The sequence below is a fragment of the Sitophilus oryzae genome, unplaced genomic scaffold (genome assembly GCF_002938485.1).
Source record: "Sitophilus oryzae breed Bouriz unplaced genomic scaffold, Soryzae_2.0 scaffold_177_pilon_pilon, whole genome shotgun sequence".
Lineage (NCBI taxonomy): Eukaryota > Metazoa > Arthropoda > Insecta > Coleoptera > Curculionidae > Sitophilus > Sitophilus oryzae.
The window spans coordinates 968,325-991,953 of NW_022146479.1; the positions used below are offsets into that span (position 1 = coordinate 968,325).

The window sequence follows — 23,629 nt, forward strand, 5'->3', positions numbered from 1 at the left end:
ATTCAATTAATGAGAATAAATTACAAATAAAATTTACACCCAACAATATTAGTCAAAATGATTTCAAATAATTTTTTTATATCAAAAATTTTCAAATAAAGTTTTAAAGCAAAATTTTAGTTAAAAAACGTTCATAGATGGCGCTTTTAGCTTGGGAAATATTCCGCCCCCGCACACTCTGCCCGGAATACTCCGGAAAATCGATATGCGCTTGCTACGATGAAAATCACCGATAAAATGTAACACGGAAAATGATTTCCACACAATTATCCTCGAGAAAAATATTTTAACAACATTGTTTCTATCCAATTAATTTAAGGTACGTAAAACCCCCTCATATTTCCCCATAATTAATCACTACAAACACAGATCAAAATATTTTTAATTTCAACTCTAAAATATGAAATTTATCTATTACATAACCACACTTTTGATTTTCCTATATTGAAAAAACATCTGGGATTAAAAAAATGATTTTTGGCATTTTTTTTTCTTTTCGTAGATGCTGGAAGGTACGGTGGCTAGAATCCTCAACCAGCTGTTGGGCAAATACGTCCAAGACCTTGACACAGAAAACCTAAACGTCGGAATTTTCTCAGGGAAAGTTCAGCTGACCGATCTGAAGCTGAAACCGGAAGCTCTGGTAAGGGTGGGCAAAGTTATCAAAGAGAAAAACTATATCCAAAAAAAATATTTTATATTACTTAAGAATCACGTGACAATAATATATTATGTATTTTATATGTTTATTGATCTCAGTATTTAGATGTCATAATCTATCTAAATTTAACTCACAGTTTATGTTATAAAAGGAGTAATATCAATGTTTAGTTAAAGATTATATCCATATAAAGTTCTAAGTAACTAAATTAAATATCAAATGAATTTATTCACAGAACATAAAATTTAATAAATACGTGTAACCATTTAATTGTAGGTATAAAATAAAATAAAACAATATAAAAACAAATATGTTTCTGTTATTAGCAAAATTGTGTAAGTCGTTTAATGTCGATTAAAAGTATATTTATTTTGTCAGTTTTATTAATCACAATTAATAAAATTAAATTAAAAATAAAATTAATAAATTAATGATTTTATCTAATTTATTACTAACTTTTATTAAAAATTTTATCACTGATCTTTAGTGCTACCTGCAGCAAATTGCAAAAAAAATAATCCTAATTAAGATATTTACAAAAGACCTAGTTATTAAAACTTTTAACATCCTGTAATTTTAAAACTATGTACTCGTATTTCTGCACCTATGTTTATAGATATTTCATATTTTTTGATCAATACTTATCAACATATTGAATGGCATTATTTTTTTTTAAAGTTGCACAATTTTGCTAACAAGAGAAAAAAGTCAGAAGCGCACATATTTCCTTTAGAAAAATATTTCAGTGATAATAACCCATATGCACGTCCCTGGTTAATCTGTCGACACTTTTTTAGCAGTAAAATATTTGGCACTTATAGTAACTTTTACTCTCAAAATTTCATTCCAATCGGTAAAAGCACTTGGATGAAAATTATAATAAATATAGAAAAAAAATCTTTTTACTTTTTATAATATATACAGGGTGGTCCGAACTGTATTCCGGAAACTTTGGCAGCACATTCTGCAGATAAAAATAAGTAAAAAATTCGTATAAATGTATGTCTTAAAATGTCTAGTTTCGGAGATACAGGGTGTAGAAGTTTCATTTTAATTTCGATTTTTTCCAAATAATTACTGAATTAATGTTAATATTTGGATGAAAGTTGGTGCCTGGGAGTTTTTTGACATGAGAAATTTGATTTTAATGTCAATATGATTCCTTTTTGTAGGGGGCGCCACCTACATGTAGTTTAACTGTTTTGAAGAGTAATAACTTTTTGTCCGTACCTGTATAAAACTACTGAGTGAAAAAATATACATTTCCGTTTTTTTTACGTAAAAAATGTCTCTTGGTAAAAATCGCTACGAGCAACCGTTCTCAAGATATTTAGAATGGGATCAGGCAATACTTGTCATTATTGACAAATAATAAACGTGTTGTGTAGATATAGTTATTTAACTAAAATTATAAATTTGGGAACATTTTTTTTTTTTTTTGAATTAATCATAAATTTTTCTTCGAAAAAATGATGATAAAACAGTTTCTGTTGAACTTTTGGCACCAAAACATTTGAAATTTATGATTTTAGTCTAATAACTATTTAGTCATTAATTTATGTCAATGACGATAGGTATTGATCATTTCGATTCCAAATATCTCGAGAACCATAACTCGTAGCGATTTTTACAAAGATACTTTTTTTACGTAAAAAACGTCGTAAATGTATATTTTTTACTCAGTAGTTTTATACAGGTACGGACAAAAAGTTATTACTCTTCAAACCAGTTAAAAAGATATGTAGGTGGCGCCCTCTACTAGTAGGAGTCATATTGACATCAAAATAAAATTTCTCGTGTCAAAAAACTCCCAGACACCAATTTTCAGGCAAATATTGACGTTACTTCAGAAATTATTTGGAAAAAATCGAAATAAAAATAAAACTTCTACACCCTGTATCTCCGAAACTCAGCATTTTAGGAGATACATTTACACAAATTTTTTTACTTATTTTTATCTGCAGAATATGCTGCCGAAGTTTCCGGAATACAGTTCGGACCACCCTGTATAATAGCCCTTAACCCCCTGTAGTTTAAAAAATAAATCTTTCCTGTATCCTGGTGATCTTTTTCACTATTCTAGGATAGACCACCAGATTCTAGGATTTTTTTGTCACCAGTTGTTTTTGTAATAGTAGTTATTTTTATTTGTATATAATTTTTAGCATAAAGCAATAACCAACAAATATATTGATAAAATATTTTGATTGGGTCATTCTATTTTGTAGTACGAATTAAAACTACCTATCGAAGTTATAGCTGGTACGATCGGTAAAATCTGGATCCAGATTCCTTGGACGGCCCTATGGAACCACTCCATAATAGTCAATGTCGAAGATGTTCACATAATTGTAAAGCCTATCGTACGTGACGAGGTATATGATCCAGAAAAGAATAAGAGACTACTTAGAGCGTACAAAAAACGAATCTTGGAGATACTGGAGTACGATGGTGGAGTTCTTGGAGGTAAAAATATGTTTATGGATACAAGTCCAAGAGACGATGTATATACGATGAGTATTCTAAATACATACTCCTTGTAGGTCCGTCTGCGTTTGCCGAGCATCTAGTCTCCAACATACTCAACTACATCCAATTAAATATATCCAATATTCATGTTAGATATGAAGATGAATTCAGTTATAGCAGTCCTGTAGCTGTTGGATTATGTGTCGGCTCTATCACAGCTCAAACAACAAACAGGTAACAATAAAAAATACAGAGAAATATTATAAATAGACTTTCTGTTCAAAACAAATATATGTATATACCCAAGATATAAACAGAAAAATGCTAGGTTGCCACTTATTTATTAAAAAAGTTACTGTTCTATTTATACTGATGTTATATTTTATAATATCATAAAAAATCATTGCTGATTTTAAATAAAACTACCTATAGATCATACCAAATAAACTTTTAGTCACGTCATTAAGCTTCAGCGGCACAGCGTGGCTCCACTTTTACATATTTTCTTAAAATCAAAATATTTTCAGAAGCAAAAATTAATTAATTATAAATATTAGTGATGGGATCACTCGAGTGAAAAATACTCGGTCATCCGAGTATTCATATCCTCGGTATGTCTCGAGTATTTTTGTCGATCCTCGAGGATTACTCGGCACGCAACTAACATCGGGTGTAGTGTACCGTCCTCGCTGCTCGCGACCATACAGGCGATTTTACGATTTATGCTGAAACCTTTTTTTGTCGATCCCCGAGCATTACTCGGCACGCAACTAACATCGGGTGTAGCGTACTGTCCTCGCTGCTCGCGACGAGGTTTTGCTTTATTATTGGAGGTTTTGCTTTATTTGCATTTTTAATTTTCAATTTACGTGTTTTCTTGTAAAAAAACCTTTGCTTGTAGTTGTACGTTGGGAGACTATATTCTGATGAAAGTTAATCGAAATTTAGTGTGATGGAACGTAGATATAAAGAGAATGATTTGCGGAATTTGCCAACAAGAACAATAACAATATTGCTGTATATTTTATTTAATTTTTTTTTCAAACAATTTTTAAAGCGACAGCTAACTCGTTGTAAGCCTTAAGCTCGGCCTTATGTAAAATTTTATTAGTTAATTATTTTCTATTATGAGGGTTCACAAGAGAAAGAGGTTGAAAATCCGAAACAATCATCATTCAAAATTTTTTTTCGATTATTAGTTAAGCTGTGCCCAAACAATACAGTTGGTAAATTCAATTTTAAAACTGGATATTATATCGCACAAAAACTTAAAATATGCACAATACAATAACACAATACTACTACAATTTATTAGGTACTACAGTTTATTTTCGGTGAAAGTACGCTATTAAAAAGTAAAACAAAATATATTTTTTATCTCAACCAAACCAAACCAAACCAAAAACTCGTAATACAAAACTAAAGTGTCAAAACGAATAAATTCAAATTCCAGTTAATCAGCCCGGAGCCGAATATGTCCATGGTTGGCAACAATGAATTTAAAAATCGCGCCCTCGATTACGTAACTAAAAGTTTAATTAGTATCGCTTATATTTTATGCTTTTTGGATACCACTTCTAAACATATTTTGTGTAGTATAATGTTCTATACCTACTAGGAGGGTTTCCGGAACCGGAACTGTTTTTTGGAACCAGAAATTTCGGTACCATGCCTCTAAGGAATCGGGACTCCTGGTTTTGTCGGTACTTCTATTACTAGCAAATTTTTGTTCAATGACGATGCCGTTCGGCAATCAGCAAGCAAAGGATGGGTTTTAAAGTTAAAATCGATAAAAAAATGAGTTTTAAATGAAAGTAATATCAAATTATTAAGCAATCAGTCATCATAAATTAACATAAACACAAAAATTAACCCAAGCGAAGAAAAAAAAACGAAAAAAATTTAGGTAACTTAAAATTTACAACAAACAGCATAAACCAACTTAACTAAATTTGAAAAAGAATCTTACATTTATACAAATTTCTATAAAAATATAACAAAAAATAACTAATACATTAAGTAACACTGTACTAAACAATAAAATAACATATTTGAACTTCAAAAAATCCTAATAAACACTATCGAAACTTCAAAAGAAATTCAGAAGTAAGAAAGATAAGATAAAGCATCACTACTCGTTTAGAAGAGTTTGATTTCGACCGCTAGAAAGCGGTTCTTTGATGTCTTCCCGTCATATACAGGGTGGTTCGAACAGTATTCTGGAAACTCCAGTAGCATATTCTGCAGATCAAAATAAGTAAAAAAGATCCTATAAATGTAGTATGTCCTAAAATGCTTAGTTTCGGAGATACAGGATGTAAAAGTTTCATTTTTATTTCGATTTTTTTCAAATAATTTATGAAGTAACATCAATATTTCCATGAAAATTGATGTCCGGAAGTTTTTTGACATGAGAAATTTGATTTTGATGTCAATATGACTCCTACTTGTAGAGGGCGCCACCTACGTATTTTTTAACTGGTTTGAAGAATAATAACTTTTCGTCTGTATCTGTATAACACTACTGAGTAAAAAATTCTTCGTCTCTTGGTAAAAATCGCTACAAGTAACGGTTCTCGAGATATTTGGAAGAAAAATTATCAATACTTGTCATTATTGACGTAAATTAAACATGTTGACTAAATAATTACACAGGCCGACAAAAAAAAATTTTTTCGATGTAACACAAAGCTCAATAGGATATTGTGGTAGAATGAACCTATCTAATCACGAAAGTGGCAAAAAAAAAAGTCGTAACACGTAAGGTTTTTTTGTTACATTAATAAAACATCATTCAATATTACAATATTCAATATATTAAGATAGCTATTCAAAACATGATTAAGAACTTCTTAAGCCTATATACCGATTATATTTTATAGTTTACACTCCTCAAACATTACTTATACCTAAAAAGTACAAAAACAATCGAAACGAGATCAAAACATAAACAAAAACTTTTACTTTTTCCTTTTATGAGGGACCGCGTCTTCTCTCTTCAAAAACCAACAGTAATCACCCATCATGGCTGGATCCCATCGTCCTTGATAACGAATTTCCATTGTCCTTATGTCTTGATGGAATCTCTCACCTTGCTCATCACTGACAGCACCCATATTTTCAGGGAAAAATGACAAATGAGAATGGAGAAAGTGAATTTTTAAAGACATTCGGGCACCAAGCGATTTATAAGCATCTAAAAGCTCATTAACCAATTGTTCGTAGTTCGCATCCTTATTGTTTCCCAAAAATCCCCTCACTACACTAACAAATGAGGTCCATGCTCTGAGTTCCTGCCTGGTAAGCGTGTCTGTGAAATTTGTGTCGTCCAACAATTTCCTGATTTGTGGTCCAATAAAAATACCCTCTTTCAATTTGGCATCACTCAACTGGGGAAAGACTTGCCTTAGGTATTTAAATCCATCACCTTCTTTATTCATAGCTTTCACGAAGTTTTTCATGAGGCCAAGTTTGATATGAAGAGGAGGCAGGAGGACGTCTTTGGGGTCTACAAGAGGGATATACTTGACATTTTGGGAACCCGGTTGAAATTCACTTCTTTCTGGCCAAATTTTCTGTACATAATGATGATTTACTGCACGACTGTCCCACAAACAAAGAAAACAGCAATATTTTGTAAATCCTCCCTGAAGTCCCACTAAAATTCCTATAACTTTCAAGTCCCCACATATCTGCCATTTATACCTGTTGTAGTTGATTCTATCTAAAAGCATGCGCATATTTTCATAAGTTTCCTTCATTGTCACTGAATGGGCAACTGGTATAGAGGGTTTTAAATTTCCGTTATGCAATAACACAGCTTTTAGGCTATATTTCGACGAATCTATGAATAAGCGCCACTCACAGGGAGAATGTTCTATAGAAAGTTCCTGCATTAAGCCATCGATATCAGTACATGCACACAACGAATCCTCCATACTGTAGAATGCAGAGAACGGAGCATTTCTTTTTCTAAAAGTGGTGATTTTTGTTTCATTGGCTAACAGATTCCATTCCTTAAGCCGGGATCCAAGAAGTTCTGACTGCTGCTTTGATAACCCCAAGTCACGCACTAAGTCATTCAACTCGCTTTGAACAATCAAATGTGGCTTGTCGGAACCGCCCTCTGGGGTAAAGGTAGGATCAGTACACTGGTCTCCAGAGCTGTTTGATTCAATATCTTCCTTATCTTCCAAAACAATACCTTGCCAGTCTAAGGGCGCGATCGGCACTGGGAGATCTGCACCATGAAGAACAGGTCGTATGGCAGACGGCAAATTGGGATACTCGATCTTGTGCTTTTGTTTTTTGGAAAAACCTTCAGTTTTCGTCAGGCAAAAATAGCAATCGTCAAAATGGTTAGTTGGTTCTCGCCATACCATTGGAACCGCAAATGGCATTTTTTCCTCTTCCCTTTCATCCACTGCACAAGCGACACGCTACAAGTAACGCAGCACACATGAGGAGCCCACTGCTTGTCTTGATCTCCAACCAAAACTCCAAAATACTTGAAGTAGGCTTTCTTCACATTTTCAGAAAATGGTCTGGCTTGTGATTGCACCATAAATTCTCCACAAATGTAACAAAATCGATCAGGAGACACTTTACAACTGCGGCGTTTTTGACTTGACATTTTCGTACTATTTATCTACACGCATAGAACAACTCACGTCGAAAATCAACTGAAAACTGAACTCTCTTATGTTTTCACAATATATTATAGTGCACAAAATGCGTCCCTTTCAATCATCCCATCATAAAATTTACCTGTATGTAAACGAATCTACCTAGACTTAATACCTGACATCTATAAAATTGACTACCTGCAAAAAAGAGGCGTAATTAGGCAACTGAAAAGTGGTACGTGTAGGAGCTTCAGGAGTATTTTTTCTGTTATTAGAAGCATATTTTTATGAAGAAATTCTGCAACTGACTCGTGTTACAAAAATCATGTCGGCCTGTGTTATTAGACTGAAATCATAAATTTGACATGTTTTCGTCCCTTAAAGTTATGTAAAGTCCTTTATCATCGTTTTTTCGCAGAAAAATTTATGTTTAATTTAAAAAAATAAAAATTTCCCGAATTTATTATTTTAGTCAAGTAACTATTTACTCAAAGTGTTTATTTTTTGTCAATAGTGACATGTATTGACCATTTCCGTTCTAAATATCTTGAGAACGGTTGCTCGTAGCGATTTTTATCAAGAGACATTTTTTACGTAAAAAGTCACAGAAATGTATATTTCTTTACTCAGTAGTTATATACAGGTACGGACGAAAAGTTATTACTCTTCAAAGCCGTTAAAACACATGTAGGTGGTGCCCTTTACAAATAAGAGTCATATTGACATCAAAATCAAATTTCTCACGTCAAAAAACTCTCAGACACCAATTTTCATTCAAATATTGACATTACTTCCAAAATTATTTTATAAAAATTGAAATAAAAATTAAACTTCTCCACCCTGTATCTCTAAAACTAAGCATTTTAGAACATACATTTATAAGAACATTTTTACTTACTTTTATCTGCAGAATACGCTGCCGAAGTTTCCAGAATACAGTTCGGACCACCCTGTACATGTTTGTTAGCAATTTTTTTTATTTTTTTTATAGCAAATGGAAGAAATCAACTTACGAATCTCAATCAGACACGAGCTATTACCTGATAAAAACTGATGCTATTTCGATTTACTGGAACACTGGACAAAAATCCAGATCTTGGAATTTACCGTCTGAATATTATACGTGGAGAAACACAATGCTGAATAGTCTTCAGAACTACTCGTATGAAGGAAAACCCTTCAAATTTAGTAAGCAAAAATTTTTATCAAACAAAAATTATACAGTGTGTGTTTTTTAAATAAAAAAAGTCATCATACTTAAAAACAAAACAAAAACAAGGCAATTATTCTACTCATATTTTTAGTTCTCAATCCCATGATGTCAAAAATAAAAATGATCATCACGAAATCCAACTGTGGCCACGTGTCTGATATAAACACCGAAATCATAGTCCAAGACTGCAACCTACAAATATCTAAAGTACAATACGACTCCATGATAGCTGTGGTGGATAATTTTGAAAGAATGTCCACCAGTTGGCAATTTATAGCAAACAGACCCCAAGAAAAAGTTTTAGACAATCTCAAAGCATGGTGGAGGTAAGAATTTGAATTAAAATTGTAATTTGTAATAGAAAAAAAATATGATTTTAGATATGCCTATTTTGCTACTGTAGAACAACGTGTTAAGCCTCTCACTTGGAGCAAAATAAAAACTATACGGGGGCAATACAAAAAGTACATAGAGACTTACAAGCAGATCATAGCCAATCCTAATGATACTGAACTGAAACTAGATCTGCAAAAGCACGAGGATAACTTGTCTATCATAAACGTAGTCATAGCTAGGCAACATACTAGATTACTGGTAAGTAAATTTTAAATAATTAATTATTTATCTCAACAGAACGAATCAACCTCTATAGAAATAGTTTGAATTAGAGCATCATTTATATAGGGTGTTCCAGATATAATTGCAAATATTTTAAGGGGTGATAGATCTAGCCAAAAGAAACATATTTTCTCTTAACCATTTTTAAAATAAATTAATAATAACCGAGTTATTTCACTTTGAAAATTAAAAAAAATAATGGCAACTTTTTGAGAGCCGCCGCCAGCAATCGATAATCAGCCGCAAATACCAAGCAATTACCTAGATCCCGGCTTGTTCGACGCCCAGTGTTGACACATCGACTAGAAATATTTAAAAACGACTTGGAAAATTCAGATTAAAAGTAAAAAACTTACCTAATATTAGAAAACGACCTCCGATAGATAGCAACACTTCTTTTCACTTCGATTCTTGACAGTACTACAAAATATCCACGTGTATTGGGCACAAAATATATTCATATTCCGATTATTTCTTGACACCTCTCACACTCTTGTTTTTGTGAATAAACATCAAAATAATTGATATTTCTATTTCAATATAATAAAAGGATTTTTGCAGGCTTATCTTACATTTGCCTATTTTTATTTTAGTTTTATCAGAGGTTTACTGTTTTGAGAAAAAATCTCAAATGAATTGGATAACCTAAAGACCATCAGCTGGTCTGTTTAAATGTAGGTCAAACGTTGACTATTTATATTTTAAGTATTTTTTTATCGAAATTTAAAAGTGTCAACTTATAACTTACAGAATGTGGATAACGTAGGAGGTGGCAACATTGCATTCTCTTGAAGCACTATAAACAAATTTCCCGCAACTAACAAGCAGCCCTCAAAAGTTTTTTAATATTTTCCGGAAAATATCAAGAAAAAAATAAAATTTGCAACATTTTTTTCTTCGCAAAAAAAACCTCATGGGCCTGTTTTTGAGGTCGAACTATACTACCAGTTAAAATACTTGCACTTATTTCTGAGACACCCTAGATAGGGTGTCCCAAATTCTAATGTGGCTATTGAGATCTCGGAAACTATAAGATATACAAAGCAGGTCATATTATGGCAAATGTTAGCAATTTTATCTTCAACAAAATTGCTAAATTCGCGACACACTATACCGAGTGCGTCTCAAAAATGGCCCACACCTATAACTTTTTTATTTTTTCAGATAAAAAAACGAGATTTGGTATGTCAGTATATGACTTAAATTACGATTGATTGACGTATTCAATTGTTTTTGATCACTTCCTGTTTCACCGGAAATGACTACAACTTTTGATTTTTAAATGGCACCCTCGGTATTTTTTTTACTTTATTCAATAGAAAATGACATTCTGAATAGAATGACATATCATATGTCAACTTTTGACGTTCTCGCTTAATAAAAAATCGTATTTTAAAATTCAATTTAGAGTGACTATGTTAAGAACACTAATTCTTAATTAAGGAGCCTTGGAAAAATAGATTTGGTCGTCTAATGTTTTTAATGTCTTATCCTGGCCAGTCAAAAAATGCACAAATCATATTTTTAATCATATCTCAATTTTTTCAAATGGAACGAGAGTGGCTCATTAGCATATTTGGAAAAAGCATTTTTTTACGAATAATTTGATACCACACACTTGGTATTTCGAGTCAAATTTTGGTTACGAACCGCAAGTTATAATTTCAAATAAACCATATGCGAAAATGTCAAATGTTGACATATGATATGTCATTATGTTCAGAGTGTTATTTTCTATCGAATAAAGTAAAAAAATGCCGAAGGTGCCATTTAAAAATTAAAAGTTGTAGTCATTTCCAGTGAAACCGGAAGTGACCGGAAACAATTGAATACGTCAATCAATCCTAATTTATGTCATATACTAACATATCAAAACTCTTTTTTTTTTAACTGAAAAAACAAAAAAAATTATAGGGGTAAGCCTCTTTTGAAACGCACTCGGTATATCTTTTAAAAAAATAAAATGTTTCTGTATTTTAAAAAACAATGTAATACAAAATGTCAAATAAAAAAACCTGATATGGAGCTTCTTCGGAGCACCTGGTCACCCTGTATATTTATTTGTAGATGCAATCGAAAAGCCAGAGTGAAAAAAGCTTTTGGTCACTGCTGCCTTCACCAGAAAAGATCGTTTTATGTGAAAAAATCGGATATTCCAGTGAAGTTGAAGAAAAATCTAGACAAATCGGTAAAACTCTAAGAAATGAAAAACTAAAATAGTAATTTTCTTAAAATAACATTAAAATTTCAGATCACACTTACAATTTTAAACTAGGCAACTTCAATCTAGTCGTAATGAACAATTCCAAAGAAATCTTGGTCACAACGATTACACAGACAATAGTGTCCCTGAAACCAAATTTTCTAGATTCTACCTATAAATTTTCCTTGAAAATAGAAGGAATTATCATTGAAGGAAATGGTCCCGGTGAAGCTCTGATACCTCTAGCTACTTCGGAACATTTAAAAGACAGTCCTGCGTTCTTTTTTGCTGTCAATTTGGAGAAAATGAAAAAAGAGAACAATAATATTACTCACAGACTGCAAGTATCGATGAGTTCTGTCGAATGCATTTATAATAAGGTAAGCTTTTTAAGTAAGTAAAAATCTGACTGATCTTTATTTCCAAGGCATCTCTGACGCTTTTTTTATCGTATATTATTTAGGTACTAGTTAAAAAACAAAACTTCATAATTTTAGAAATGTTTTGAAGATATCGAAGTATTTTTGCAAGCATCGAAAACGACACAAAGAACAAACTTATTAAAGTATTTAAAACAAGCACCTGATCTATTCTACCAAGTTATAACAAAAAAGATTTCGGATAAATGGGACCTGAATCTAAATATAAAGTTTCCTTACTTTGTTATACCAGAAACAAGTGCTCCTTCAGGGTAAGTCTATTTTTTAATTTTTTTCTTTAATTTAGTGTATTTATTTTACCTTTTTAATAATGTTTCTAACTACATTACTAATGACAAACGTCCTTAGTTCTGAAGAAAATCTGTTGGTGATTGATTTAGGAAAATATATATTTAAAACAGAAATTTGTGCCCAGACGCATATAATAGAAAGTGCCACAAAAATGGAGCTAGAAGAACAACTATATTCTAAACTATATATAGGTAAGTTTATATTTAAACCATTAAGACCATTATAAAAAGGCATTATTTTTTCTAATTGTTGATTTTTGATCCAATGTTTTTTTACGACAAACTGCCTTTTTTATGTTGAACAAGGTATAACCCCTTTAAGTTGTACACATTTATTTCTAAACACCCTATATATTATATTTTAGACTGTACCTCTCTGCAAATTCTATTCTGTGATAAACATGACCACTGGAAGGATGCTAGAAATGAAAAAGATACAGAAATGCACGTTATTCCTAAAACTAATTTCAATGCTGTCCTTGCTCTTGCTGCCCTAGACCTTAACACAATACCTAGGTAAGAAAAAATAAACAAAATATCTAATATACAGGGTAAAACACTTATTACAGTTTAAAATATAGTCTGTTCATCGCTCGTTCAAGGTTACGTCATCGCTATTTATCTAACCATCCGTTTTAGACTATGTTATTCATCATTTAGACATAACGCTGAACGATGGTTCTACAGATATTTTTACTTAAATAATATTTGTTGTATTATTACAGACTGAAATTCAATATACTCTTCAACTCCTTCAAACTGAACATTTCAGAACGCAAAATTGGGTTGATTTTAAGATTTTTCAACGTTGATCAAATCAGAATCAACGTAATAACAGATGCTATGCAACCAGATATCTATATAAAAGACAGAATATATGAAGTATGCAACACTAAAACACTGAAAAAAGTACAGGAAAAGGTCGGTATTTCAGATACCTTTAAATATAGAAAGCAGAAGTTGCTGAATGGTCAGGAACATAAGTTTGTTAAAGAGTAAGTGTAAATATTAAAAAATAAAGATATGAAAAATAAATATAGAAATTTTAGCAAAAGCATAGATCTAAATGACGTTAAAAACAACATGAACGAAGCTTGGGCCAGGACGGTTGATTTACCAGGTTTAGAGGATAATATTTCACCAAAAAATAATATTGAATTTTTATATGGGATGGTAGTCAAAGAAGTAAGATGATAATCATTATTAAAAACAATATTCTATAACACATTTTATCTAGTAGAATGGACATATATTAAATACAATAAAAAAATTGTCTATTATATATTTTGCAATTTAAAACAATTTTAGAGCTACTTTATATTTTTTACAATTCCTCCTATAATCATAGCGAATCAACAATATACATAATATTTCTTGAAAAAATAAAAAGATGTATTTCATAGAAAAATATATTATGAAAAAAGTATGACTGCTCTATAAAAGTATCCATACTTTGTTATAATAAGAAATTTTTAAATATACTATGCAGATTCTACAAGCATATCTATTAAAAAATCTTTGTATTTGATAAAAACGGCGTCGCAGTAGCCATTAAAATATCAATAATAATTTTTTTTTTGAAAATGTATTTCTCTAATTTTTTACAATTTTTTTATGTAAAATGTTAATAACGTATTACGGGTTGGTACTACGAAAATTATAAGTGGTTTTTATTGCAATGGTTACTATAACGCCGTTTTATTTTCTATCGTATTGTATAAGCAAAGGATGTGCATCATAGAAAGTTAAATTATGAAAAAAGTACAAATGTTTATGAAATTACACATGCATAATAAATATGTTAGAATAATAATTTTTAACTGACTGAAAAAATACAAATTGATTTTATATATTTTAAGTTTTCGATGGTGTTTTCCAAGTCCAGCGATAGTACGGATAGACAATACTTGACGTTACGTCTAGGTCACTTTACAATGGACGTAGCTTTTATGACATATGGTCCAGCTTATCAAATATCCATCCACAGTATCTTATTGACAGATAAATTACATACCACCCCTAGCGGGCAATATTTGGATTTAATATTCACACCTTTGCCCAATAACCTTGATGTCATCACTATATTATACAGAAAGGTGAGTTCTACTCATTAAAACTATAATATTACAAACACATAATTTCCAAAATGTTCATTTATTAACTAATAAGACTATTTTTAAAGGTAAGCGCAAATTGTCCTGACTTTTGGTCACACTTCCATGGAGTCGAGACATCTTTAGTGGCCAATTTTGAAACCATTCATCTCCTCCTCCACCAAGAAGCCTTTCACACGATTATCAAGTATTCAAAGTATCTATCCAATAAGTAAGTATAATTCTACTTTTATTTTATTAATATCACTGACCTTAAAATAAAATTTAAACCAAACTTTCTTGTTTCTTTTAGGATCCAGCATCAAACGTCCCAGTACCTCAAACATTTGTTGCAAAGTTTTTTCTACAAAGTTAACAAAGTTCTTCACAAACAAAGCGAAGTACCTGTACCACCAGGATCAGTAAAATTCTCTCATTCGGCCAGGATGAGCGACCTCAACGTAACGGTGTGTGATTCTGATTTTGATATTGTTAATGTTTATTTATCTGGTTTGGAAATTGACTTCTTGTTCAGAGCCAATGAGAGATTTGTGTTTAGGAGTTACTTGGGCAGTATCAATGTAGATCACATGTCACAGTTGACGCTTTATTCTAAGGTAAGATATTGATAAATAAGATGATAAATTATTGAAACATTATTATAACAAGCTAGTAGAGTGAAAAAATATTACTTTATTTTGTATTATATATTGCTTGATATTTTTTTAGTACTATATTATAATTTTTAAGAATTTCTCTTACAATATGTTATATTTAGTATCTAATTTAGGTATATCAATAATACACAAAATATTCCTTGAAAAAATAGTAAGATGCGTATCATGAAATGATATATTATGAAAATGTATCTTTGTATCAATACTTTGCAATAATAAATAATTTTCATACTACTATACAGGGTGAGTTTCCTACAATGTTCTCTATTGGTATCTCGGAAACTAGTGGAGATAGAGAGTCGGTTAAATGGGGAAAGAATTGCAGTTTTGTGGGATCATAAATATGCGCCTTTTAGATTTTTGAAAAAGTTCATGGCTTACTAGATATTTCGAAAAAAACAAATTTCGGCTATTTTAAAAATTGTTCCTAATTCCATTATAAGCTATTTTAGACAAAAAGTTTTCAGATAAAAGTTGTAGATAATCACATCCTTAATGAGACTGCGTCCTCCGCTTTTTTCTAAAGCCTGTCATTTTTGACATATGATACAAACATATGTTTTGTAAATGGAAACCATAGTTGGCCATGACTTCATAAAGAGCGCAATTTTTTAAGCTGTTTAGCGATATAAGCTATAATATGTTTCCAACATGACTTTCATTATGACCCCCCCCCCATAATGACAGAAATGTTAAAAATTATTTATATCATAATTATGCAAACTCAGGGATAGGAAGAGGTGGACTAATTGCATGGACCTCCTCGATCACCTGACCTATCAATTTGAGATTTTTTTATGCGGTATGGTTAACAATAAGGTTTACAAAAGAACTTCATAAGTTTACTTATGAATTAAGAGAGGCACTCGAAATGGCGGTACAAGAGAAGTTTAATTAAGTCGACTGGTCCTTCTGTGAGAATAAGTAGTAATTCAGTTTTAAAAAGATGCAACTCAAAACAATGGGGGATTTTTTGAACGTTTTCTAAAATAACTTAAAGTGTATGCAGTGATATTATTTTTTAAGCTTTAGTTTGTGTAATGTAAATTCTAAAGAACCATTTAGTAATATATTCCGACTTTTTATAAATTATAAATCATAACAGAATAAGAATACTATGCAATCTTCGTGAAATTAGTCAAAAAAGATAAGAATTGGCTATAATTAAATTTAACTTTTAAAAACTTAAAAAAAAACGTAACATTTACCGGTCAACGTATCCTCGAAAAGGTATGGTCAAGAAAAGTTGAACCAATAATCTTACACGCTTTTCTTCATTTGAAAAATTCATATTTACAATTTTTGATTATTTTAATTTACACAGTTTGGATGTGACAGCTTCACATTTATGAGAGCAAAGACGATTAAACTGGTTTCCATAGCTAACTAAGTGAAATTATTTAAAAATGATAAAAATTGGCTATAACTAGATAATTTTTCGAAGAAAATATATTATATGCGGTTTTTGAGAAGTCATGGCCAACTATGGTTTCCATTTAAAAAAACATATGTTTGTGTCATATGTCAAAAATGACAGACTTTAGAAAAAAAACGGAAGACACAGTCTCATTAAGGATGTGATTATCTACAACTTTTATCTGAAAACTTTTTGTCTAAAATAGCTTTTAATGGAATTAGGGACAATTTTTAAAACAGCCAAAATTAGTTTTTTTCGAAATATCTAGTAAGCCATGAACTTTTTCAAAAATCTGAAAGGCGCATATTTATGATCCCACAAAACTGCAATTCTTTTTCCATTTTACCGACTTTCTATCTCCAGTAGTTTCCGAGATACCCATAGAGAACATCGCAGGAAACTCACCCTGTATAGATTTTATAAGTATTTTTATTTAAAAAATCTACAATTGATAATAATTTATTGTTCATTTGAAAATACTCACTCCTAGTTCAAATATACAAAGTTTATATATGTGTGTTTATACTGGTAGTATATTTCGACCCCAGAAACACGCTCTCATGAAGTTTTTTATCAACATTTTTTAAAACTTTTTAGAGCAGTAGGTTTGTTCTCCTAAAATTTCTTGTCAGTGGATCAAAGTCCTGCAATGTTGCCACCTCCTACAACACCCTCTCTCTGATATTTGTGTATGCTTATAAGTTCACAATAATTTTAATATACAATATATTACGAAAATTATTTTTAATTATATCAGTGGCATTACTATAATAATCCTATAAAAATGATCTGAACTTAAAGTGAGTTAAATAACTGGGATTTTTAAATTTATTTTAAAAATGGTAAATAAAAAATATGTTTCTTATGTCTAGTCTTTTTGTTCCACCTCTTAAAAATATTTGCACTTATTTAAGACACACCCTAATAGGTTATATAGGGTAAAACAAAATTATCGAAAACTTTTATATGAATAAATTCCCATTTATTTTTCAAAATCCAAAAACTTCCTGATTTTTTAACAATTATTTACGGTCTTATTCTAAACAATATTATAAAAGAAATAAATGTGTAATTTTAGGTTTTATATACAGATGAAGATAAAGTTTTTGAAGTAAAATATGTAAGAAACGCCTCCCACATCAGAAATAATGAAATGATCGGAAAAAGTTATGGTGAAACATACGACGGCAATTTTAAATTTGAACTGGGACGAATACACTGTATATTCTTGTATAAATTGATGGTTCAATTGCAGGTAAGACACTGATTATGCTTAATGTATGATCAAAAAAAAACAGACTCAAAGACGGCTGGAAAATGACAATAGATAATAATTTTTGCGAGTTCAAGCTCTAGACTTCATTTGGATGAGGTCAAGATTTAGACGTCATTTTACTTTTTTGGAAATATATATTTGTGTGTCTCGAAACGTTCTATCCTTTTCTATAATCTTTCTATATATAGTTAATGTTAATTTTTGACAAATTTTATGTCAATTTTTAGAGATTGGCCTCGCCAAAATTATCATCTATTGTCATTCCTCTGCCGTCTTTGACGTCGTTTTTTTCGATCATTCGGTATTTTAATACTTTGTTTCAGAGATTCATTATTGACTTAGAGGCACTGGATTTTGTCGAAAGATATGCAAGATTGGTCAGGGGTGCAATTAAAACAGCCACAGATACACTTAAGAATAAAACAAAAATAAGTCTGGCCATTAACGTTTGTGGCCCTGTACTTCTTATACCACAAAAATCATCTTCACCCAACGTCATGATTATAGACACAGGTAAAAATACTGATATATTATTTTTAAACTTGAAAAGTGCATAAGATTAAAAAATAGTGTCACAGTAACCTTCGAAATGTGGATAAATTGTTATTTCAAAGGCTACTGTAACGCCGTTTTTTTATCTTTTGGTGTAATAGCTACATTATTTGTTTAAGGCAAACTATCCATCGAGAATTTCTTCAAAGAATCAGAGAATGAAGTGACAGAAAATATAATGGTAAAACTAAAGGAAGTGATTGTCACGAGAGGTGTCATTGGTTTGACATCTATATTAGAAATGCAGGTAAATATACAGATATGAAAAATAAATTAAAGGCATTACGATAATAAAACAACTAAAGCAAAATGTTGATTACGCCTAAAAAGTACAATTTTCATTCTAGGAGACTCTCATAGAACCTACATGTCTAAAAATGGACATCAAAAAACTGACCAACCTAAAATCGCAACAGAAAACCTGGGAAATCGATTCTATAATGGACAAAATCGAAGTAACCCTTGGCCAAAAAGACTTGGCGATGATTATGGCCATCTATACCGACAACATCGGAGAAGCAAAAATCGTAGATCTACTGCCCGAACAAATTAAGTCACCCATTGCAGAGATATTCGAGCAAGACGATGACGTCAGAGAACTAGAGGCCTTTTTCTGTGAGCCTAAGCAGAAATTCTTAGTCGGAAAATGTAAAATAGATGAAGTAATATGGTTCGATTTTAACACAGCATACTTACTATAATTTTGGTCTGAATATTTTAGGTAAAAATTGTTTTATTCTTTGACTCTAATGAGCTGTTGAGTTCGCCTATTAGGGATTTAAACCATGGGCTTTGTAAATTGGAAGTAAATGATATAGATACGTCAGTAGTTATCTATACAGACAAGAGCTCCGATGGTAAACTATCTATAGATAAAATTCTGATCGAAGAAATTGGTCCTGATGCAAACATACATAGCAAAATGTGAGTTAGTAATATATTTCTGAAAAAATAATTCTATCAAATACTATAGCCCATTAAGCAAAATTATATGTGAAGTGTTATTATTACAGTATCAGTATTATAGAGTATCTGCAATACAGCAGTTAAAATACCCTCTATATTGTATAATTATATGTTATCATTATTCTTCTAGTGTTTTGAGCTCTCCAGCTGAAGATGGCAGAAATAACAACATCTGCAACATCACTGTCAACAAACCACCAATCGTTGATGTCACCTTCCACCAAAACAAAAACAGAGACCTCTCTGCTGACGTCATAGTCGGCAGGATGTGCCTATCTCTGTCTATACCATTTTGCGAAAAGGTACGCCATTTAAAAAATACATAAAATAGAGAATAGTTGAGCGCTCTATCGGTAGAATACCTAAGACATACTTGACTTATGTCAAACAATTGTCTAGACCTGTCTAGACTAAACAAAATCATAATAAGTAAAGTTTGAGTATTTGAATGTTGAGTATGTTACATATTATTACATTCAAAATACATTTTATTTGTGTTATTGATAGGTGGCACTGTACGTTTTGGAGTGTATACCAAAGGATAGCCAAGATTTGGGAATTGTCAATCAAGGGTATGAAGCAGAAACCAAGATCGATCAAAGAAAAAATTCGAATAGCAGTTTGACAGTTTCAGTGCGAGTAAACAAGCCTGAGCTTATGTTTTTAGTAGAAACTACTTCCAATAAAAAAAGGTAGTAATGCATATTTACTTTTTTTGTTATTGTTTTAATGAATATTTACTTAAATTTTAATTTTGAATGTGATTAGGGTAGGGTATTTCTCGTACTTTTTTTTTCGTATTTGGACGAAATTTCCAATTCCAGGATTGTGCAATTATGTTTTTTGATCCCAGGACCCCGGCATTGGTCCCGGGATTTAGAAATATAAACGTGTTACTTTTAAATTTTTTCCCTATTATTTAAGTGAAAGATTATATTTCATTTAAAACCCTCTATTTCAAAAAACCAACATTAACACAAAACTCAGAACTAAAACATACTCACTTTATTCAATGCAGAGGACCAAAAATAAATTTAGAAACATAAACATAGATGAAACAGAGATGAAAGTGAATGCAGTAAACATAAATAGTAACAAAATGTAATAAAAAACGATTCTTTTATTAGGAAAAAAATAATCTAAACTAAAATGAACATAAATAATATAAACATAGGTAAAAATGTGTGCAGTAAACATAAATATTAAAAAATATAACAAAAAACGATTATTCTAGTAGGAAACAAATTAGTCTAAGGTCAAAAGGAACACAAAATGCATAAACATAATTAAACATAAACAGTAATAAAATATAACAAATAAATAATTCCTTTAGTAGGACAAAAATAGTATATTGTTTTATTAGGAGTAAAAATTACACTTTTTGCAGCCGAGGCACAAAAAGTCATTTTTACTCCGAATAGAACATGCTATTTTTTTTCAAACACTACAAATAATTTTTTAAACAACTTCAAACGTTCCAAATAATGCAAAAATATTTAAAAGTCATATCTTGTATGTAATTATATATCGAGAAACTATAGTCACGCTCGTTGAATTTGACACTTTATGTCAGTTTAATAATATACTTTCATATTTTTATGCTTAGGCGTAAAAGTGTTTTACTTTTATGCCTAGGCGTTAAAATGACTTTTTTATATTGTCAATCACGTCGCAAAAGTTAATACTTTTGTGACGTTTGAAAAAAAATATATATTTACAGAAAGAAAACATAATCCTAGGTAAGATGATCTGTATTAAAACTAAGTGAACTTTGACTCATTATTTTTATGTTAACATTTACAACTCGAGAAAAAAATATAGGGTGATATCTGGGGATTTTGCCATCAGTGCAAACGACAGAATGAGTGAGTACCTTAAGTGAGAACGTATTTGACAGAACGGAAATGTCAAAAATGTTCCACTATCGCATAAACACACAACAACTGTGATAATATAGATGACAGTATAGTCCAAGTTAAAAGTGAAATAACTCAGACACAAACTAAAGTTCCGTCAATGCCCGACAATATCATTAACAAATTCGCAGAATATCATCCTATATTGAATTATTAGTTATTAGGTAGATAACTGTCTTTTTCTTCTTTGTCTGTAGGTATTTTATAACAAAAAGCGAAATACTGATCGACTTTTCAAGACACTGTAACCGCCTAAACTTAGTGACATCGCTCTCAGGCCTCTACAGCTTATTCTACGATCTCAGCGAGTATTCCGATCAACCTTACGTTGTTCTGAAGCAATGCGACATCGAGTTGAGTAGAAATATCGAAGATAACAATGAAAAAATCACTCTGAATATTTCAGGAGTTTATATCAAACTTTGCAGTGAGGTAAAATTCAAAAAATTAAATAAATAATAAAGCATTTTTAATAAAACATAATTTAGGTCATTCATTCAGTCAACGACATTTTAAACGATATAGTAGAACATTTTAAAATACCTGAATTAGAAATTGAAAAGAAGATACATAGAAGACTCAGCAAGAAGGAAAGTGAAACTGAAGATTTATGGGAACCAAAAAAAATTGAGCCATACGTAAATAAGGTTAGTTAGATTTATTATAATAATTAAATAAAAACACCAGTCAAAAACACACAAAACTGTCAAAAAAATGCTTTTTTATTGTACCCAAAGATTGTACCTTTTTTGATGAAAAAAATGGCGTCATAGTAACTTTTGAGATTACAATCGATTGAAATGTCTGTTTAAAACGAGACATTATAGATAGATAGACAAAAATTAATATTTAAATAAAAATATATTAATAAAAAGTACTGAGGTAATAATAAATTAATTTAACGTAAACTTTCTAGCAAGAGCCAATCATTCCTTCACAACCAACCCACCTGTACAACCAATGTTTTTCTATTCCAAAGTTTGAAATAGTGGTTATATTCGAACTAGAACAGATACAAGTGATATTATTGAAGTCTTCAGTAGAGTTTTCCTTCTACGACTGGAATTATATGCTGACATGTACAGGAGACGTATCCATACAATCGAATTATTTTAACGAAAACGTTCAAAAATGGGAACCATTAATCGATCCAGTGGTGGTAGAAGAAAACGAATACAGACCGTGGGAGTGCCATTTTAAAATATTTCAAGTAAGCAATTTTTTATATAGATACGTCAATTGACAAGATCAAACGAGAGAAACAAGTAGTAGAAAAAGATAACTCAAAAGGTAGGGCTATGATCTGTGGTCATATTGTCTTTATATTATGGTTTATCTGTGATTAGAATTAAAATAAAATAAAACTAATTCCAGGACAAATCAATGCCAATTAACGACATACCAACGAAGAAAACTGCGATTAAGAAATCCTGCTCGAGCATTTCGAAAACTCAGAAAACCTCTCGATCTTACACCACCACGGAAAGTGAGGACTCCGGTGAAGATATGATGTATTTGGAGCCAGTGAACACGGTGAATTTCAGCAGCAGCAGGAGAGTGAAGACGAGTTTGAGCACTTTTCTGGACGATTCCGATAGTGAAAATGAAGAGGGTGCAATGGAGAAATTAGCAGCTGCTATATCAGATCTCTTTACAGGCATGTAAACAATCCATGTCTATTCCAATTTATTTATATTATTTTATGTCTTTTGTTTGTTTTATATTATTTTTTTTTTCATTTTTGTTTCACTTCTAATTTGTTGAAGAATCTCAGATTGATTGTATTACAGTTCCAATTTATTTATATGATTTTATGTTTTTTGTTTGTTTTTTATTTTTGTTTTAGTTTTTTTTGCACCTCTAATTTGTTTAAAATTCTCATATTGTTCGTATTACAGCTTCAATTTATTTTATATTATTTTATGTATTTTGTTTGTTTTATATTTGTTGTTTTTTTCATTTTTGTTTTATTTTTTTACACTTCTTGTTTATTGAAGATTCTCAGATTAATTGTATTACAGTTCCAATTTATTTATATTATTTGATGTCTTTTGTTTGTTTTTATTTTTTTTTATTTTTGTTTTAGTTTTTTTACACTTCTAATTTGTTGAAGATTCTCAGATTGATTGTATTATAGTTCCAATTTATTTATATTATTTTATGTTTTTTGTTTCTTTTTTTTTCATTTTTGTTTTAGCTTTTTTACACTTTTA

General features: G+C 30.8%; 1 protein-coding gene across 1 annotated transcript in view; it reads left to right on the forward strand.

Moving 5' to 3' along the window:
* The first annotated feature begins 216 nt into the window (after nt 1–216).
* LOC115882139 (vacuolar protein sorting-associated protein 13A-like) overlaps nt 217–23,629 on the forward strand; it is a 32,786-nt gene continuing 9,373 nt past the window's right edge. The window contains exons 1-28 of the mRNA XM_030900001.1: nt 217–319; nt 503–643; nt 2,890–3,127; nt 3,205–3,364; nt 8,747–8,943; nt 9,060–9,294; nt 9,349–9,562; nt 11,654–11,774; nt 11,838–12,169; nt 12,287–12,480; nt 12,578–12,711; nt 12,885–13,035; nt 13,245–13,514; nt 13,569–13,704; nt 14,379–14,615; nt 14,702–14,844; nt 14,926–15,229; nt 17,785–17,961; nt 18,306–18,495; nt 18,654–18,781; nt 18,882–19,196; nt 19,256–19,458; nt 19,631–19,802; nt 20,008–20,192; nt 21,614–21,848; nt 21,905–22,063; nt 22,333–22,626; nt 22,791–23,073. Of these exons, the coding sequence (XP_030755861.1) occupies nt 503–643; nt 2,890–3,127; nt 3,205–3,364; nt 8,747–8,943; nt 9,060–9,294; nt 9,349–9,562; nt 11,654–11,774; nt 11,838–12,169; nt 12,287–12,480; nt 12,578–12,711; nt 12,885–13,035; nt 13,245–13,514; nt 13,569–13,704; nt 14,379–14,615; nt 14,702–14,844; nt 14,926–15,229; nt 17,785–17,961; nt 18,306–18,495; nt 18,654–18,781; nt 18,882–19,196; nt 19,256–19,458; nt 19,631–19,802; nt 20,008–20,192; nt 21,614–21,848; nt 21,905–22,063; nt 22,333–22,626; nt 22,791–23,073 (5,548 nt within the window). The 5' untranslated portion in view covers nt 217–319. The remainder of the gene's footprint in view (nt 320–502; nt 644–2,889; nt 3,128–3,204; nt 3,365–8,746; nt 8,944–9,059; nt 9,295–9,348; nt 9,563–11,653; nt 11,775–11,837; nt 12,170–12,286; nt 12,481–12,577; nt 12,712–12,884; nt 13,036–13,244; nt 13,515–13,568; nt 13,705–14,378; nt 14,616–14,701; nt 14,845–14,925; nt 15,230–17,784; nt 17,962–18,305; nt 18,496–18,653; nt 18,782–18,881; nt 19,197–19,255; nt 19,459–19,630; nt 19,803–20,007; nt 20,193–21,613; nt 21,849–21,904; nt 22,064–22,332; nt 22,627–22,790; nt 23,074–23,629) is intronic.